Below are 16,556 nucleotides of genomic sequence, written 5' to 3'. Positions count from 1 at the left end.
CTTTAACACTCTTAGAGATAAATCACTTACCCTAATGCAGTGAACCCTGTAGCTTTAACTCACCACATTTTAATTTTGACATGGGAACAAACAATTACTACTAATAATTCTAATTCCCATAGGAAAAAAGGGTAATAACACAACCAGGGACAAACCATAAAGGATTTTTTTTAGGCAAACCTCTAGTTCAAGGACGAATCAGTTCCAAGAAATCCTAGTGTATTAACACAGTATCCTTCTAAAGATTAATTCATCATGCAAACATATCCTAACTAAACATAACCAGAAGCAGTCCTGTATGAAATATTCTGGTTTTAATTTTGAAAAGTACTTGAGTGTTAGAAGTATTACACTTAGGCCTAGGATTCTCCCCTACAGGTTGCTGCTACAGAAGGCCATAACCTCAAATTCAGTACGGGAAAGAGATGAGTGGGGAGGTGAAATCATTTGCTTTCTGTTGCTCTGCAGGCCAAGACACAAAACTGCTCTATGCCCAATGCAGGACTCGAGCTGAGGCTGCAACACCACGACTTCACCTTCAAACATTGTGTCTTACTGTGGTAAAAATAAAGAGCAATTCACCAAAGAGTTACAGGGTCATTGGAAGGTTTTGACTACATTTGACATTTGCTGCTTCCTCAGTGCTATTGGTTTGTGCTTCATATGGCTGTTCCATCCCATGATACTCAAAACATTCACCACACAGGACTGATGCTAAATGGAGCACACCAAACACCCCCCAAACCGAATAATACAGGACAAATAAGGTTTTATGCAAATTTATTCATCAGCTTTAACAATACATAAATCAATACTATGTCCAGCATAAGGTTGTATAATAAAATATTCTGGTAAGATTAATTTCTAATGTCAACATTTTTAAAGGGCAGTTTTCATCCAATTTGGACACATTTTTTTAAAAAAATAAATAAATACAAGGCCAAAAATGCTTACTTTATGAAAGTCCTGCAAAGTAAGACTTCAGGCTCCACATTGCTTCAAAGCACTAACAAGTACAGGTGTCTGTGTACATCTTAGACTTGCACACAAATGGGCTGTGCTCAAGCAGCAAACATTTTCTGACATCCAACTCAGACCAATACATACCAGATTTCCAATGCAGACCTCCTTATTCCTCTTAAAGCTAGCATCCGCTTTTTAACTGCAGGATTGTCTTGCCTTCTAGCTGTGATCTGCAGATAGGAATCCTAACATGTGCACAAAATACAAAAGGTCCACTCCCCTCTCAATATCACTGTTATGTTTTTGGCTTGAGATCCTGACTGCACTCTCTAGTGGAACTATTTATGAAACAAATTGCTACTCAATTCAAGTATGACTAAATTGCCCTTGAGGGAAAAAAAAAACAACAAACAACAAAACAAAATAAAACATTTTGGGAACTGGCGGGTTCATTACATGCTCCCAACTCTCTTTTTTACACTTTTGGAGCTCTCTAAACTTCAGGAATACATCCTCTCTGGGATGTTTGATGCTTAGTGCTACAGCAAGAAGTTTTAGGCACGCTGGGTTCTGTAGGCTGCAGACAGTCCAGAAAAAGCTGCATTTTCAGCTTTGTTTCCCTGATGGTCAGGGAGTCCAATTACATACAGCGGCATTCTGATGTTCATCAAAGTGCAGTATATAGAGACATTCACTGATATCTGGACTACTTTCATTTGTATTTAGCAGTATTAAAATCTGGTCCCAATTTCAATCAGATACACATGAGAAAACATATTTGGCAAATAAGAGGTGTTTTATTTATTGGTGTACTTATCACATACCCTATAGGCTATCCTTTGGGCATATTTGTTCTACAAATCTAGATAAGCTTGTTTTGTCTTCTGACAAATTCTGCTGATGGCAAAATTCCCTTTTCCTTAAGTTACACTCAGGATTGAGTCACTAATTTTAAACCTACTCTAAAATTATATACTTTACTTTATTATATCAAAAAAAACCTGCCAATGCTTGGTCAAAGTATAAACACTTATAAACCTAGTGAAAATATCCCTGAGAAACTTTCAGCAACACAGAGTAATTGTTGGGTTTGGTCCACTAGAGAAAAATTGTTACATCCAGGTATTGAAAACTGTGGGCTACAAGTCCATTGGTTGTACACCAGATTCCCATTAATTCACTTTCACTCCCCTTACAAAACACTGTATCTGAGACAAAGATCACAAGAGGTTCTTTACATTCTATTTAGTTTGATAGAGAATGTAAATTGTTAAAAAAACTGTGATGAATGGCCCAGATTCAGCCCTGGTGTAACTAACGCCTTTAATTTCAATGGAGTTCACACACATTCCAGGGTTGAAGTCTGGCAACACATATGACCGTGAAACACAGTACCTAAAGTAGAAAAAAATAACCTTAAAAGTTAGAGGATACTTTCCACAAGTTGCTGACATTATTTTTTTGCATTCTACTTATTTTGCAAACAAACATTTAACCGATATTTAAGTTTAGAAGTCAGACTGCCACGCCATAGGAAAACTCAGGACACCACCTGGTTCAACTCTACTGAGAAAGCAAAGTGCAGTTTCCACAAGAGAGCACACAGGGCTAATGACTATGGAAATACTGTGTTAGCACACATGCAGGGTAAAGAAACAAAAGCAAAAACGCAAGAACTTCTTGAACAGAGGGATGTATCATTTTCATTGCTCTGAAGTTGCTTTAGAGGGCCAACAGTCCACCATCTCATTGGTTTAGCGATATTTTAGAACAAAGTCAAAACTCATATACACACTGGATAAATGCAAGCAATCCACCTTCTTTTGCCTAAAATATTAAGTATTTTCAAATACAACTGCTTTCAGAAACTCTATTAAAGCCTGATATATTGGAAAATTTATTAAAGCTGCTTGTACTCTGAGGCAAAAAAAACTAAGTTAGCACTAGAATTTATCTTTCTGTACCAGTACTCCTGACCTTAGCACTTTCTGCTACAAACCTGAGCAAACCTGCAATTTGCAATTCAAAAGCCATGCTCCGTAATGTTACATCAATAGCTTCTGCTAAATGAGGCTGTTTTACTCTATGAAGTGCAACAAAAGTGTAATACAATATCTTGTACCTAACGCTTGTCTAATTTGTAAGGAAACATGCAAAAAAACCTGCAAAGGTGTTTCCATAAAGTTAAACCAACACAGATAAAATACTATAACGGTTTTGGGAAAACATCAAAAACTTAAGAGTCCATCTCAGGAATCCATGAAAGATCACGGAATATTCTGAGTTGGAAGGGACCCACAAGGACCATCAATGTCCAGCATTTATAAAGGATGTTTATACCAATTTCAAGAAGGCAGGAGAGCAGAACTGTTCATGGTATGGGAATACTGGAAAAAAAATCCAAAATCCCCCCCAAATACTGTATAACAAGTTATTATAAAGTAACTAAAAAAAAAACAAAACAACAAAAAAAACCCCTCATTTTACTCAGAGAACACACGAACTGTTCAGAATTCATGAGCAAACTGAGTAGTTATAACCTCCAAACAGTATCACTGTGAGGGTCAGCAACAGACCTTGAACATTATTTTTGAGATCAAACACTAGACACATGACTGCTGGGGATCCTTTGATACAACAGCTGTCAAGATCCAGCTGGGCTGTCCTCTGCCAAAAGTGAAGCCTTTTTTTACAGAGTCACTGTAATATGAATTTTCTCTCTCGGGACAGCTTCCCCAGACAGCCAAGTTATGCATTCAACTCTAGAGAAACACCTCAGACAGGGTCATAAAAAGGGAGTATACATGCTTAACCACGATATCTGTGCAGCAAAGTTAGTAAGTGAAGTGGATCCTTTCAGACAGTAGATGTATTACCAGGTGGTGAACTGTCAGGGGCCGTTTTGGGATCAGGAGTGCGACAAACGAACAGTTGTTTTCCCAGGGTTTTTTGGGCAAATCTGAAGTACATTATGTGGCCCATCGCAACAAAAGACACAGAAATAAGCACCAGTAAACCAAAAGCTTCAGGGTTTGGGGCCAGGATGACCATGATGAAGTGCAGCAAATCAAGAAGATAATTCATGGAGTTTTGGACACCGTTTATGATGCCTCTTTCAGATTCTACCACATTTTCTTGGAGTAACTGTGTGACACTCAAATCAAAGGACCAAAGGCCTATGGAGAGAAAAAAGAGTTATCCATGCAACTGGGATTCTCATGGTAAGCTTTCATCACTGGCACAATACAATTCATCCTTCCAAACACTTATTTCTGCCAAAAATGCACAGGACAAGACATCCTCTTGTATGACTAGAATTGGTTTCACACTCACAGTCAAGAGCAATTTACTTTCCTTTTACTAATATTTCCTGAAACAATACATACAGCTTGACACTAACTTGCCTGTCACATCTTGCTTCAACATGTCTATGAATGTTTTGCTCATCTTTTCCTTGTTTAAATAGCTGTGTATTTACTGTGTATTCATGCCAGCTACAAACACTGAGTTTTGCAAAAGATGTTTGCAAAAAAATTAAACCTGTTTAAATTATGCAGAATACATCATTTAAAATGGTCTCAGTTGACACTAACTTCCATACTGGTTTAGTCCATTAATGATTCAAGGTTTAAAAGTTTATCGTGCAAACAAACCTAAGACATGTGAATCAAGTATTTTATTTCTCCTCAATTCAGCAAAACCTGCAGAAATTAAGTACAAAGATTCTACAGATGACAGTTCCTGTTCATTGAGGCATTTGACTGCCTCTGCTGTTGGCAAATACTAACACTACGCCAACCAGGGATTCCTCAAAAAACTAAGCTGTCTGAACCAAAGTTTCTATTCTAAACTCCAAGACTAGACAATTTAGTAAATCGACTTAGTAAACTGCGAAGTATGAAGGTTTTGACAGCAGATGCATTTAGTTCTGCTTCCCAGATGGTTGTGATGGTTGTTCCTTGCTGTTCCTTGGTTCCCTTCCTAGCTGTTCCTTGGTTGTGACGGAATATCATTGAGATGAGCATTCCAAAAAACCAGTTACATTCATCTCCAAATGTGGTAACTTTTTCCCATTAGTGACAAAATCTACAAGAAATAGTACTTGATTCTTTGCCCTGGTGATTATTCCGTTTTTATGTGAAGTATAATCAATTAGCCTTAGAAATGTGATATCGCACTTCAACTATAGCCTAAATTCTAAATTAAAATTTGTATTTAGTTGACAAACACTGCAATCTTAAAAATGAAAACCAGTTAATAAGCAAAATTTTAATAGAGATGTAATACTCACCAACTCTAGCAGCAATGACTCCTGCAAACAGGAGACTAACAGAGATTAAAGGCACAGGCTCAGGACTCATCTCTGGGTCGCTGTTAGCAGGAGTAGTAGACCCGTTTAACAAGTTGGGCATTCCAGTTGCCAAAATCATTTCAGGTTCTGGAGATGCTATAGTAGGTAATGGCTCATTTTCAAATAGCCTGGCACTGATGTCGGCGAATGGGGAAACAGTCAAATCCATAGGACTTCCAGGCATAAATACAGAGATGACACAGAGGATCAGACAAGCAAACTGAGCAACTCCAGAAATGAGGCCTGTGCGAATGAGGCCGCACTTGCGACGCAGCCAAGTGAAAGCCACTGTTCCCATGATTCCAGTGACCGCCGAGGCGCCCATGAGGAGGCTGAGCACGGAGCCACTCAGACCCTGAGTGTATGCATAGCCTGTAGTGATACAATCAAAGCCCAGAACAGTCATGTACAGAAAGGCAAGGCCCATGCCCGCAAGGAACACCGGCTGGTTGTAGTACGCGACCCATCCGTCACGGAACGTTATGAAGGGCTCAGCCATGCGGGCGGCGCAGCCGACTTCCTTCTCCTGTTGGGGCTCAAAGCCAGTTACATCTTTCTCAACAATTAACTGCACACCTTCAGCAGGTTTCATGTCACCCTCTGTAAACAGAAAGGCAGCTGTCAGGTACACTCCTGCCTGGAAAGCGCACAGTGTAAACCAACAGACAATTGTACGCTCACTTCTGGCAGAAGCGCATCAATTAAACACCACAACCAAGCTCTCCTAATTACCTAAAAAAATTTTAAAAGTGTCCTTAAAATCCAACCTGTAGAGCAAGATCAACTAAAATTTATCCCTATCAATTTAAACTCCTGCTTATTTAATTGAACTGTGATAGGGGAAAGCACTGCTAGACTTGAGACTGAATGCTCCATTCTCATAAAGAAATAATTTCTTAAATGTCAGTGTTAGTTGACATTTTAACATTGCTTTGTATGCTTAAATGCACTAACTGCAGACAGAAAGGCATATTTAAACACCTGTCAATATCTCATGCCATGGTAGAGGAACTAAGGCTGAAGTCTATCCAGAGGCAAAAGTTTTCAAAGTTTGATTTTAAAAAATCCCTCAAAACAGGCTTTTCTACAATTTCATTTTCACTGTAATATGGGAAAAAGGCACTTTGACTGAGTACAAACAAAAAAAAAAAAAATCAAAAAACCTATAGCAGTATTTATGTTAGTAATATGGATAGAAATTCTACAAATTCTACTTAGATTAGAGGCTCTGGTATCTATGTCCAAAACCTGAAACCTCCAAGCTCTGAGTAGAAAGCCCTCCAGCCTCAAAACAGTGTCTGTAGAGAAGTCAACACTTCATTTGACTGATGCAATTAATACACTGTGAATTTTAACAGTTACTTTTGTGTTTTCAGTACCTTTTGTTACATTCAGCTGCTTCAATTCTGATTCTTCTACTTTGGCAGATTTGAGAGCCAGAGTAGGGGTTTTCTGATAAACCTTCCAGAGCAGCAGATATTCCACACACATGGACATGAGGTTCCAGCCAGAAATGAATCCACAGCCAATCATCGGGGAGCCAAACGTCATTATCTGACCAACCGCCATGGGGGCCAAGATATTGGTCAACTGATCAATTCTTCTTATTGTGGCATTCATATCTGTCAGAAATTGTGATGATATAAAATAACTGCAGAACACAATATTCAGTAACATAACAGTGGATTGCACATGTACAAACATCAAGCTAAGTAGTCTTGCTCTGACTGTAAGTGGTTCCAACAGGAGTAACCAGAGGCACCTTCAGAGTGTTCCAGTGATTAAGTTTACTGCCATCAGCCAAGGTGTTTCTAAGCCAAATCCCTACTCCTGCCAGTTTTGCCTGCATGAGGTCTTCTAGGTTTAGCATGCTGGGTTTACAGTGAAAGTGTAATTCTGCAGGTAAAACTGCTAGCCCTGAGATCAGATCACCTTTACCTATCACAACAGTGATATTGTGGACTCCTAGGTCTATCTCTGTAACACTCAAACCTAGCATGCACAATTCCAGGAATCTCATAAGCTGGAATTCTTCCTTGTCAAGATGGTAGTTGCTGAAACTATCTGTCAATACTGCAACACGTATTTCTTAGTCTCCTTCACTTAGTTCTAACAGCTGGTGACATCAGTACCACCATGATAGCAGCAGACCTTTGAAATGGCTTTACCTTTCCTTGTTGAGTCACACCGGTTGATGGCACTCGTAGGCATTCTCAGATCTTACCGAGCAAAGTCCTCACTCCTTTCTGTTCCGCACTTTGATGTTTACAGTCAAAACAAGGAGGGCATTCTTAGAACAAATGCATCTTCCATTTGCTGGTAGGGGATGTCTCACCCTCCTCAGTCTTAGTCACTTTATTTTCATTAAACCCTCCAGGCTCCTCTGAGTTCCCAATTAGTAGTGCCATTGTTGCACTCGTAGAAGTTGCTAGACACTGAATGGTTTCACACATCAGGACTTCAGGCTGCTTAGAAATACATCTCAAGCCCCATTTTAGAGTCCTACTATGAAATTAAAGCTTTTGAAGCGCAAGGGAAACTGTACACCAGTATGAAGCTGCTCTACTGGACCCATAGAGAATTATTCCTTGCCATTCAAAGAAACATTTATGTTATTCTATTTAGATTTCTAAGGCAATTCAGTGTTAATCTAGTTAACCCTCCATCAAATAATTAAGTTAGATATTGCATAAGACTTTGCTTTAGAAATTCCAAGAACTGAGTTTTTGGGTTTTTTTGAGTATTTGAGGAAGGCTAATATTTCCACTCAGGAAAGGTACAAAGTAAGAGCGAATAGGAAAACTAATCAGTGGCAATGAAGAAGGAAAGCCAAAGGAATTTTTTACTTCCCTAATCCACTAACTTGCATAACTTAGGCTCCTCTTTGAGGAAAGGTAACAGAGCAGACGTGACAACAGTATTTGTGGCAAAGTCAATGCTGGCACTTCATTATTCTAAGTCAGAGAATTTCAACAGTCTCCAAGTTAAATCATGATTAAATGCAAAACAACCCTATTCAGCCTGGAAGGGATCTTTTAGAAAAATCTGTTGAACTAAGGTGCTTAATTCAGTGGTTCTTTTTGAATGAGAATTTAGAGTAACCTCTTGCCTGATTTTTCAGTACAAAATATACAGTTGTGCCCGAGATCATGAAGCAGTGAAGAGGCAGGACTGCCTCCCAGGCAGTTCTCTGCAGGTGTGGTCTGTACCTTATCTCAGGTGTGGTATGCAGGACAGGCACAGGGGAGATGATTTGCTCAGTAAGATCTGACACAGGAAGAAAGGTTAACGAGAACTATTAAAACTAAGACTCTTACAGACAGCTGCTATTTTTCTACCTGTGATTCACATGCATGAAGGGAGTTCACCTGTACTGGTGCTCTATAAAAGGCATGACCTAGAAAGGGACAGCAAGGTCAGAATAAAAGACTACAGGAGGAAATTTGTAACCTGGAAAATTAAGGTATGGCACTTTCCATACATCTAAGAATGAGTCTTTCCTGGATAAGATGGGTAAGTAATATTCCTTAACTGAAGACAAACATAAAGTAAAAATCTGGAATGCAGGATTTAAATCCCTGAAAGGACTCTGAACTTTATGGGCAATTTAAGCAGCTTCATACAAAAATCTGAGTCCAGAAGCTGAAATGCTATCTAGGCCTGGAGGTATTTCAACTGTGTCAGACTAACTTTAGTTGCAGAGTTCGTAAGCTATAAATGTCTTGGTAATGTTAAGCTGCTCTGTTCCTTGTTTGCAGTTCAGTATCAGTTCCTTTATCTGAGAAGGCTTAAGTCCCCTCATGGACTTGATTCAGAGCCCATATAGTCTGATCAAATTCACTGCAAAAGTGCTGCTTCCCACACTGTTACAGTCAGAGGAGCAGCAGAGCCCAAGATCCATCACACACCCCTTGGTGTGATGTGCCTTGTGGCCAAAGGTACCCCCAGCAAAGGAGAGTCAGGTTCAGTGCATTCTTGGGGAGGTTCCCAAACTCTTAACATCCAAGTAGTGTCATAACTACCAATGGGAACTCATTCTTTCTCCTAACAATACCAGTGCTACTGTGCAAGAAAGGGTGGGGGAAAGCAAAAATATTTTCTAGGCAAAAAAAGATGATTAAGTCTGTGGTCAAAGATCAGAAGTATCAGATGGAATTGGAAGCTCTACTTCCCTTTGACAACTGAAGAAGTATTCACATCTCTGAGTTAGACATCTAATGCTAGAGACATGCAAGATTTCCAGTGTGTCTGCATGCACTGTGTTACCTACTGGCAATATCCTGACCCACCTACTTAACTGTTTTGGACTTCATTCTCATGCACCTCTTTGATCCCTATGAGAGGAGCCCGGTTATGCAAGGGTTTTCTGTTTCATTCCAGGGACCTAAAAATAAAGTATTGCAACACTTGGCTTGTTCAGCAAGACTAGTTTTCCTGACAGATCTGTAGCAGGTCTAAAAGGAGGGCAAAACAAGTTTAGGGATGCCTAAGTGAATTGTAATCACAACAGTAATTTCTGATCTCAGAGCAAGGAAGAGCAAAATAAAAGCTGCCCCTTTACTTGATGTTTTATCACAATATCTGGAATTCAAAGATGTACTACTATCTGTAAAACTCTAGTCTAAAAAAAACAAACAACCCAAGCTTGAAAAGTAAGACATGTAAAGTATTGAAAAGGCAACATATTTCACCTGCCAGTTTGCTTCTGTCTTCCCCTGCAACCACAACAATCCAGTCCCTCTGAATTGTGATTGCTGTGGCAGTGCTGGCCAAATTGGCAATATTTGCTATTGTGATAACCAGGATATAGCACATCGTCTAGAGAGGGGGGGAAAGAGTTACAACATGAGAAAATTCATGAAGAGAAATCTCCACCTCCTGCACAAGCAGATAAGGCTTTTATATTTGAATCCACACATTTTAGCATTATTATTCACATAGAACAAGATCAAGCCCACTTTACAATTCCTGGCACAAAACAATCATCTCTGTTTACCCAACAAGCTTAATTTCATTTGCCAGTTTTAGCTCCCAGGAATGTCTAAACAGACTAGAGAAAAAAAAAATAAAAATCCATCCATCCATCTCCCACACTCCCCAAAATTTCTTTGTAAATTAATTTCTTATTAGCAGGTTCAAGCACTCACAAGAAGCCATCCGTGGTATAATGTCAAGAGCTGTGTCTTAAACAAGAAGATAATCATCAGGATAATACCACACAGGATGACAGATGCATTCTGTACGATCAAGGATGTCTGGGCCACTGTTTTAAATCAAAACAAAAAACAATAGTTATGAAATAAGAATGAGCTAACTATAACCTTAGGGAGGACATAATTCAGGAACATGCACAGTTCCCTTAAATAATTTTATTTTTCTAGTCTACTCCAAAATATAAGCAACAAGTCTAATTCATATTGCATTTTAATCTTCCATTGTCTTAGAGAAACAAATTAATGTCTGATGTGACTTTGCAGCTCTTGATTCACAGTCCAAGTAGGTCTTTTCTTAGACAAGGTCTGTTTAAATGCTGAGACTATCATTCCAGTAGTAAAAGTCTAGATCAAACCTCTAAAACTGATCTGCAACCTACCATAGATGGGACACTACTTTGTAAACTTTTGGAAAGTAAAAATTCATGTGAAGAACTTGATGCCATTTTTTTTATATAACAGGCTAGAACATACCTATTTAAAATACATATAATGCAAATGCAGAGTGTGTTTACACTGAAGTGAAAGGTGTTTGTATCCTGAGAGAAGACAACAAATAATACAAGTGTATGTCAGTGTTAGACTGCTAAGAGCTTGGTCTGTAAAAGTAGTGGGTTTAATCTTCTGCATTTCGGTGCACCTCTCCATATCACACGGGTTTAGCCTGAGTAATAATCACCACTTAGAAAACTGTTTTCCTCCTATCTTAGACAGCAGCTTTGTGTAACCATCACCACTCTGAAACTCCACTCCACCCTTCTTGTAAAGAAATCAGCAAACACCATTCTCGTTTGCGACTTGAGGAATTAACCCAATCAGCTTTATCTTTAACATTAATTTGATCCATCCTTAAGTAAATAACCTCCTCTAGACATCTAACCTTTGAGCCTGGAGTTCTTGTCCACCCAGTCTCCAATAAGGGCTCCCAGGAGAAGAACAGATCCCGCCACAACCAGTCCATAGACCGCAGTCAGGAGCAAGCTGTTCCCATACAGCTCGACCAGGAACACGGACACAGCAAAGTGCCACATGCGATCCCCCTGCAGAGAACACACATTGGCAGCGTTACTGTTTGCACTCTGCAAGCACACAGGTTCACTGTTTTGCTAATGCCCTGGTAAAAAGTCTGCACTAAAATAAAGGCTTGTTATGTCTGCAAGGGTGGGGTGGGGGTGGTTGTTTTTGTTTTGGGGTTTTTTTTATTATTGTATCCTGTCACCATTGATTTTATCCCAGTATCACTGAGATCATCTGTCCTAATCAAGTGACTCATTACAGCTTGTAACGCCACATCCAAAAATCCCAGATATTTTCTATTATAGTATTACAGGACCACGTCTATTACCAGCCACATCCAACAAGCCTCATAAAGCTTACACAAATTTTCCAGCACAGATCATATATTAATAACAGATTTACTGATTACTGATATTACTTAAATAACCTTGAGACAACAGTTTGCCCTTAGATGATCAAAGCTTAAGTGCTGCTTTAAAACTTAAGAGTGAGTCAAGTGAAACCAAGTCATCATACAATTCAGGACAGACATGGACAAATGTTAACTGAAGTTTCCTAAGTCAATGAACTTCAGGTTTTTCATGTTAAGCATTGGCATATTACTCAGAGGTAGAACAGAGCTCATTTAACCTATACTGTAAACTCATTGCTAGTTCAGCCTCTTTAACTTACTGCTACTTTAACCTAGTGCTTAGAATGCATTTTCATGCTCTGATATCACTTGGTACAAATACAAAAAGGGAGCCTAAATTGCCAGACATGTTCAAGTGAAGTAATTTCCAGACTATTCAAAACATTTTCACGTTTGCTTATGAATACACGGGGTTCTTCTGCTGTCACATGATGGGAGTCACATCTCACTTTATTTTTAATATATTGCAAGAAATGAACAACAGAAAATGCTTTATGCAATCACTAACAGAGCAGATGAATAGAAATCATTCATACTATTCTAGGGCACACAGGTTGTTTTAATAAGGGTCCCCTTAACATTAGCCTTTTACAAACCAAACACAAAACTGTTTTCTTCTGCTGCCTTATCTTAAATAAACAATTGATAGGTGATACAGCAAATAGTACAAATTTCTAAGGAGCTCAAATATTCTGAAGGGCCGGGGGAGGTGTAAAACAAAAGTACTTTTGAAAAGCAAAGCCTGCCAAATCTAACTTATCACGTACCACAGCAATCAAGACATAAATAAAAACCATGCTATTTGGAGAGTCAAAATAACGGCACTTTGATTAAAGTCTTCAATATAGTACAGACACAAAAAGTCTTTTAATATTATTCAAGCTCCCTGAAGTAGGTTTCTGTAAACTCTGTAAATGTGTAAACCTTTATATTTGTTTCCTTAACCATTGGTAGAAAAAATATTATACTGCAATCAGCTGGAAAGAAAAATTTCATCTGTTCAAAGAAAAACTGGGTATTTTGTACATTTTTAACTAAATTCAATGAAAAATGTTACTATAGACACGATCATCTCTTACGCCCCCTCACACATATAATAAACCATTTTTCAGTCAAGATACACCTAAAATCATCAGTAAAAAGTTCCACTTATATTCCATGGTTAGTTAGTAGAAATATATAGAAAATATCCCAGCAATGAATACACAGGGATATCATTCACTTAATCTAACCTGAGGTGGTACTTTATAGAATTTCACTTAAAATATATGCAGGTGGACAAAATAAGTTTTGATTAGCCTGCATAACTATTTATTAAGCTAGAAAAGTGAGCCAAAAATGTATTTTCACAAGAACATTGCACAACAAAAGTTTAGGTTTTTCTTCACACAGAGATGTTTCAGCTACCTAATTCTGAGAAGGTGAAAAAGGCATTTAAAAAAAAAAAAAATCTAAGCATGTGAAAGTCAGTACCAGCCACTACTGTCAGAGTGATAAATTGAATCTCAGTTGAAACTCATGGGAAGGTTACTTTGACTCCAGTGAAATCAGGATTTTTATGTACAGTTCATTTAAACATTGCTCAACCTTATCCAATGCATTTACACAGAGTATTTTAATCAAGCCAATCCACAGAGATCATCCCTGGGGTAACCAAAGCTGTTCCAGCCTGGAAGCACGAGTTTCTTTCAAGAATTAAAAGCCATAAAGAGCAAGCAGTGATCAGTGAGTGTCATAAAAGAACAACATTAGTGAATTACAGAGGCTTGAAGCAGGTACATAATTTCAAACTAGGCTCTAACTGAAACTTAAACAGCAAATATTGTCCTCGGAATCAGGTAAATCCTTGATTATATATACTTAATCCCACTTCAAAATGTGAGCATTTCAAAACTTCTAAATAGCTAGGGCTGTTTAGCCTCACTACCCTTTTAAAGACAGTTCTTCCTCTTCTTGAATTATAATTACCCTTATAATCACCTCAAACTGAATGTATACAATCCCATTCCAGAACTGAAGCCAACAAGTTAATCAGGAGCCAGGCTACTACCTACTGACAGGCCTCCTGAGGTCTGAGGGGCACAGATAAGGCTGGGAAATTGCAACCAGCTGAGCTCCTGGGAAGCATTAGGCCTGGCAGCAACGAGGTAAACCCAGTTCCATCCTGTTCCCTCTTTACTGCCGAGGGATTGACAGCAGTGGATTAAACACAACAAGGTCTGAGACTCCAGCTCAGCAGAGCACATCCCTGAGGCCAAGCACGGTTCAAATGCTTTACTCAGCCAGGGCCTGACGGAGTCTAGACTTTGCTCAAGTCTGAACATTTGTTGAGATGTGACATGTTTAATCATTTACAGCTTTTTTTTTTTTTTTATATGGGAATGGCATAGTAACACAGAAACCTGATTAGCTCACTCACATTAAAACTCCATTTCTTTCAGGTTTTGAATTGTGGGCAGAGCCATTCTAGAACAGAGATGATCTATTACTTGGAGTTCTGGAGTTTAGGTATTTGTTTATTGTTCCTAGTACCAAAAACCTCCAGAGTACAGGAACAGTAAAGCTTGGGAGATACATAATAAGATGTATTTCTGTTATTTCAGCAGGTTGTTTCAGCAGGCTTGGCCAAGGGTTTTGAGTCAAGATTTTCAGCACAAAACCCACCAGAACCTTACCAGGAGTACACTGTTAATACTGCTAATCAGCTGAATAGATATCTTGCAGTCTAATGTTTGTTATGGTGTGCAACATTTTTCTCAAACTCTGCTTTGTCACCTTTACTCACACACCCCGAGAGCAATCCTCCTGCCAAGCTTCGAAGCACTGGTCAGAGAGGAACAAGCAGGGTCAGTGGGCATGGCTGACAAAAACTGTTGCAGGTAACAACCCTGACCTCCAAAAAGCAGCGAACCAAAGCAGACAAATCACCACTCAGCTCCTTCAATAATAATAACTGCCAAAATACTGTACTTGTTTAAACATGCGTTTGATACCACTCAAAGTCTTCTTCCACCAACAGAAACGTCAATATGACCTTTCAGGTTAGTGAAAGGAAGATGCTGCCAGAGTCAGGCAGGCAGTGTTGTTACTGTAGATCATCCATTTGCTCAATGCACACATCAAAAAAACCCAAAAGCAGGACTAAAAGACAAAGCAAGGAATATTAGGGAAGAATTTTTCACTTTTTTTGTAACTAAGCCATTATATGGAGACTTAATACTCTTAATCTTATTATATAGAATTGAACCAGATTGTCTATTTTCAGTACATATTTTAAGGTGGTATGTTTTTTTTCATATCCTTCAACTTAGTAAAAGCTGGTGTAATGAGTTACTTAAGTGTAGAAGGAAAGTATTTCAGAAGACAAATGTTTTTAAAGAAAAAGAGGAAACCTCCTGATGGTACCATCAAGTTTCCTAAGGAGGAGAAGTAATGGGTCCATTGTAAATATTGGGTATTTCCCATTAGTAAATATACAAGTCCTTCAGATACACGCTGCAATGGACTGTCTCTCTGCTCCACTGTAAGGGGTCTCACTGGTTCCGTAGTTATTTAAAAGTATTAAAAGGTGCAGAGCCAGACTCTCCAGAAAGTGAGTACTGCACTACACCTGAACCTACTGCAACCATGTAACCTACTGTTACATATCATGTAAACATTACGAAGACTTTTAACAGCGAGGTGTTGTAATCGGACTTCTGTCTTTGTACGATGTGCTAGGTGAAGATTTTTTGGAAAGTACTCAAGTAATTCACAGCTAGGTTAATAAAATCCTACCAGGCCGATATTTTACTTACCCAAGTGGACAGTGCGTGCCCAAGATAAAGAAGAAACTTTGCAGACGTAAAATAGGCAACCACAGATCCTAAACGAGAAACAAGAAACAGATGCTAAAGGAGATGCGGGCACATCCACCGCACTTCGGCACGCACCGGGCACACCTCGCTGCCGTGGAGTGGGGGACCCGACAGGGCGCTCGGAGCGGAGCCGCCCCGGGGACACGGCCCGGCCCGCACCCCCCCCCCCGCTCCCGGGACCCGAGGGGCCGCACTGACCGCCGCGCCGCCTGCCCTGCGGCTCCGCTGCCCGCGCCATGCCGGCCCGCTCCGCCGCTGCCCGCTGCCGACAGCAAGGGGGGACGCGCGGCTCTCTCCGTGTTGCCTTCCCCGACTTAGCCAGCACTGTAGCTGAAGTCGGAAAGCCTTGGCCTTATGCGGCGCGGGCGGCGGGGACGCTCCGCCGCGGAGGGGCCGAGCGCCGCTCGACGCCCGGCTCGGAGCTCTTGGCTGCCCGAGCGCAGGAGCGAAGGCTGTGGGCTCGACCCTCCCCGCGCACCGCCCTTTGTAGCGGCGGCGGCTCCGCCCCGGCCCGGCCCCTCCCGGGGGCGGCCCCGGCCCCGCCGCTGTGCCCGGGGAGAAGGAGGGAGCGGGAGCGGCGCCCCGCGGGCACCGACGGGCCGGCAGGGGCTTTGCGGGCCCGCTGACGGCGGCGGGAGAGCCGCGGCCACCAGCGCCGCTCAGCCAGCGGCACAGCGCCCAGAGCACTTCTGCTGAGCGCCGGGCCCCTGAGCCCTGCCCCTGGCCGGGCTCTCGGCTGCTGC

At 40.5% G+C, this 16,556-nt stretch overlaps 1 protein-coding gene across 1 annotated transcript; it reads right to left on the bottom strand.

Annotated features, from left to right (window-relative positions):
- Positions 1-763: 763 nt before the first annotated feature.
- Positions 764-16,229, bottom strand: SLC40A1 (solute carrier family 40 member 1). Its single transcript, XM_027904655.1, has 8 exons — positions 16,012-16,229; positions 15,754-15,821; positions 11,408-11,567; positions 10,462-10,577; positions 10,006-10,132; positions 6,694-6,936; positions 5,255-5,914; positions 764-4,139 (listed from the first exon to the last, which is right to left on the bottom strand). The coding sequence occupies exons 1-8, from the start codon at positions 16,049-16,051 to the stop codon at positions 3,820-3,822; spliced, it is 1,734 nt and encodes a 577-aa protein (XP_027760456.1). The 5' UTR covers positions 16,052-16,229; the 3' UTR covers positions 764-3,819.
- Positions 16,230-16,556: the final 327 nt, after the last annotated feature.

This window comes from Empidonax traillii, unplaced genomic scaffold, assembly GCF_003031625.1.
Source record: "Empidonax traillii isolate 1590-97213 ecotype Southwest subspecies unplaced genomic scaffold, ASM303162v1 scaffold1072:size191264, whole genome shotgun sequence".
Classification (NCBI taxonomy): domain Eukaryota; kingdom Metazoa; phylum Chordata; class Aves; order Passeriformes; family Tyrannidae; genus Empidonax; species Empidonax traillii.
This window is presented reverse-complemented; position numbering and strand designations above follow the sequence as displayed.

Bases quoted from the DNA above. Each gene is read 5' to 3' on its own strand.
- SLC40A1 (XM_027904655.1), bottom strand. From the start codon at position 16,051: ATGGCGCGGGCAGCGGAGCCGCAGGGCAGGCGGCGCGGCG. The intron at 15,822-16,011 runs GTCAGTGCGGCC...TTTCTCGTTTAG, and splicing joins GCAGGGCAGGCGGCGCGGCG to GATCTGTGGTTGCCTATTTT. The intron at 10,133-10,461 runs GTGAGTGCTTGA...CCCCCTCTCTAG, and splicing joins TATACCACGGATGGCTTCTT to ACGATGTGCTATATCCTGGT.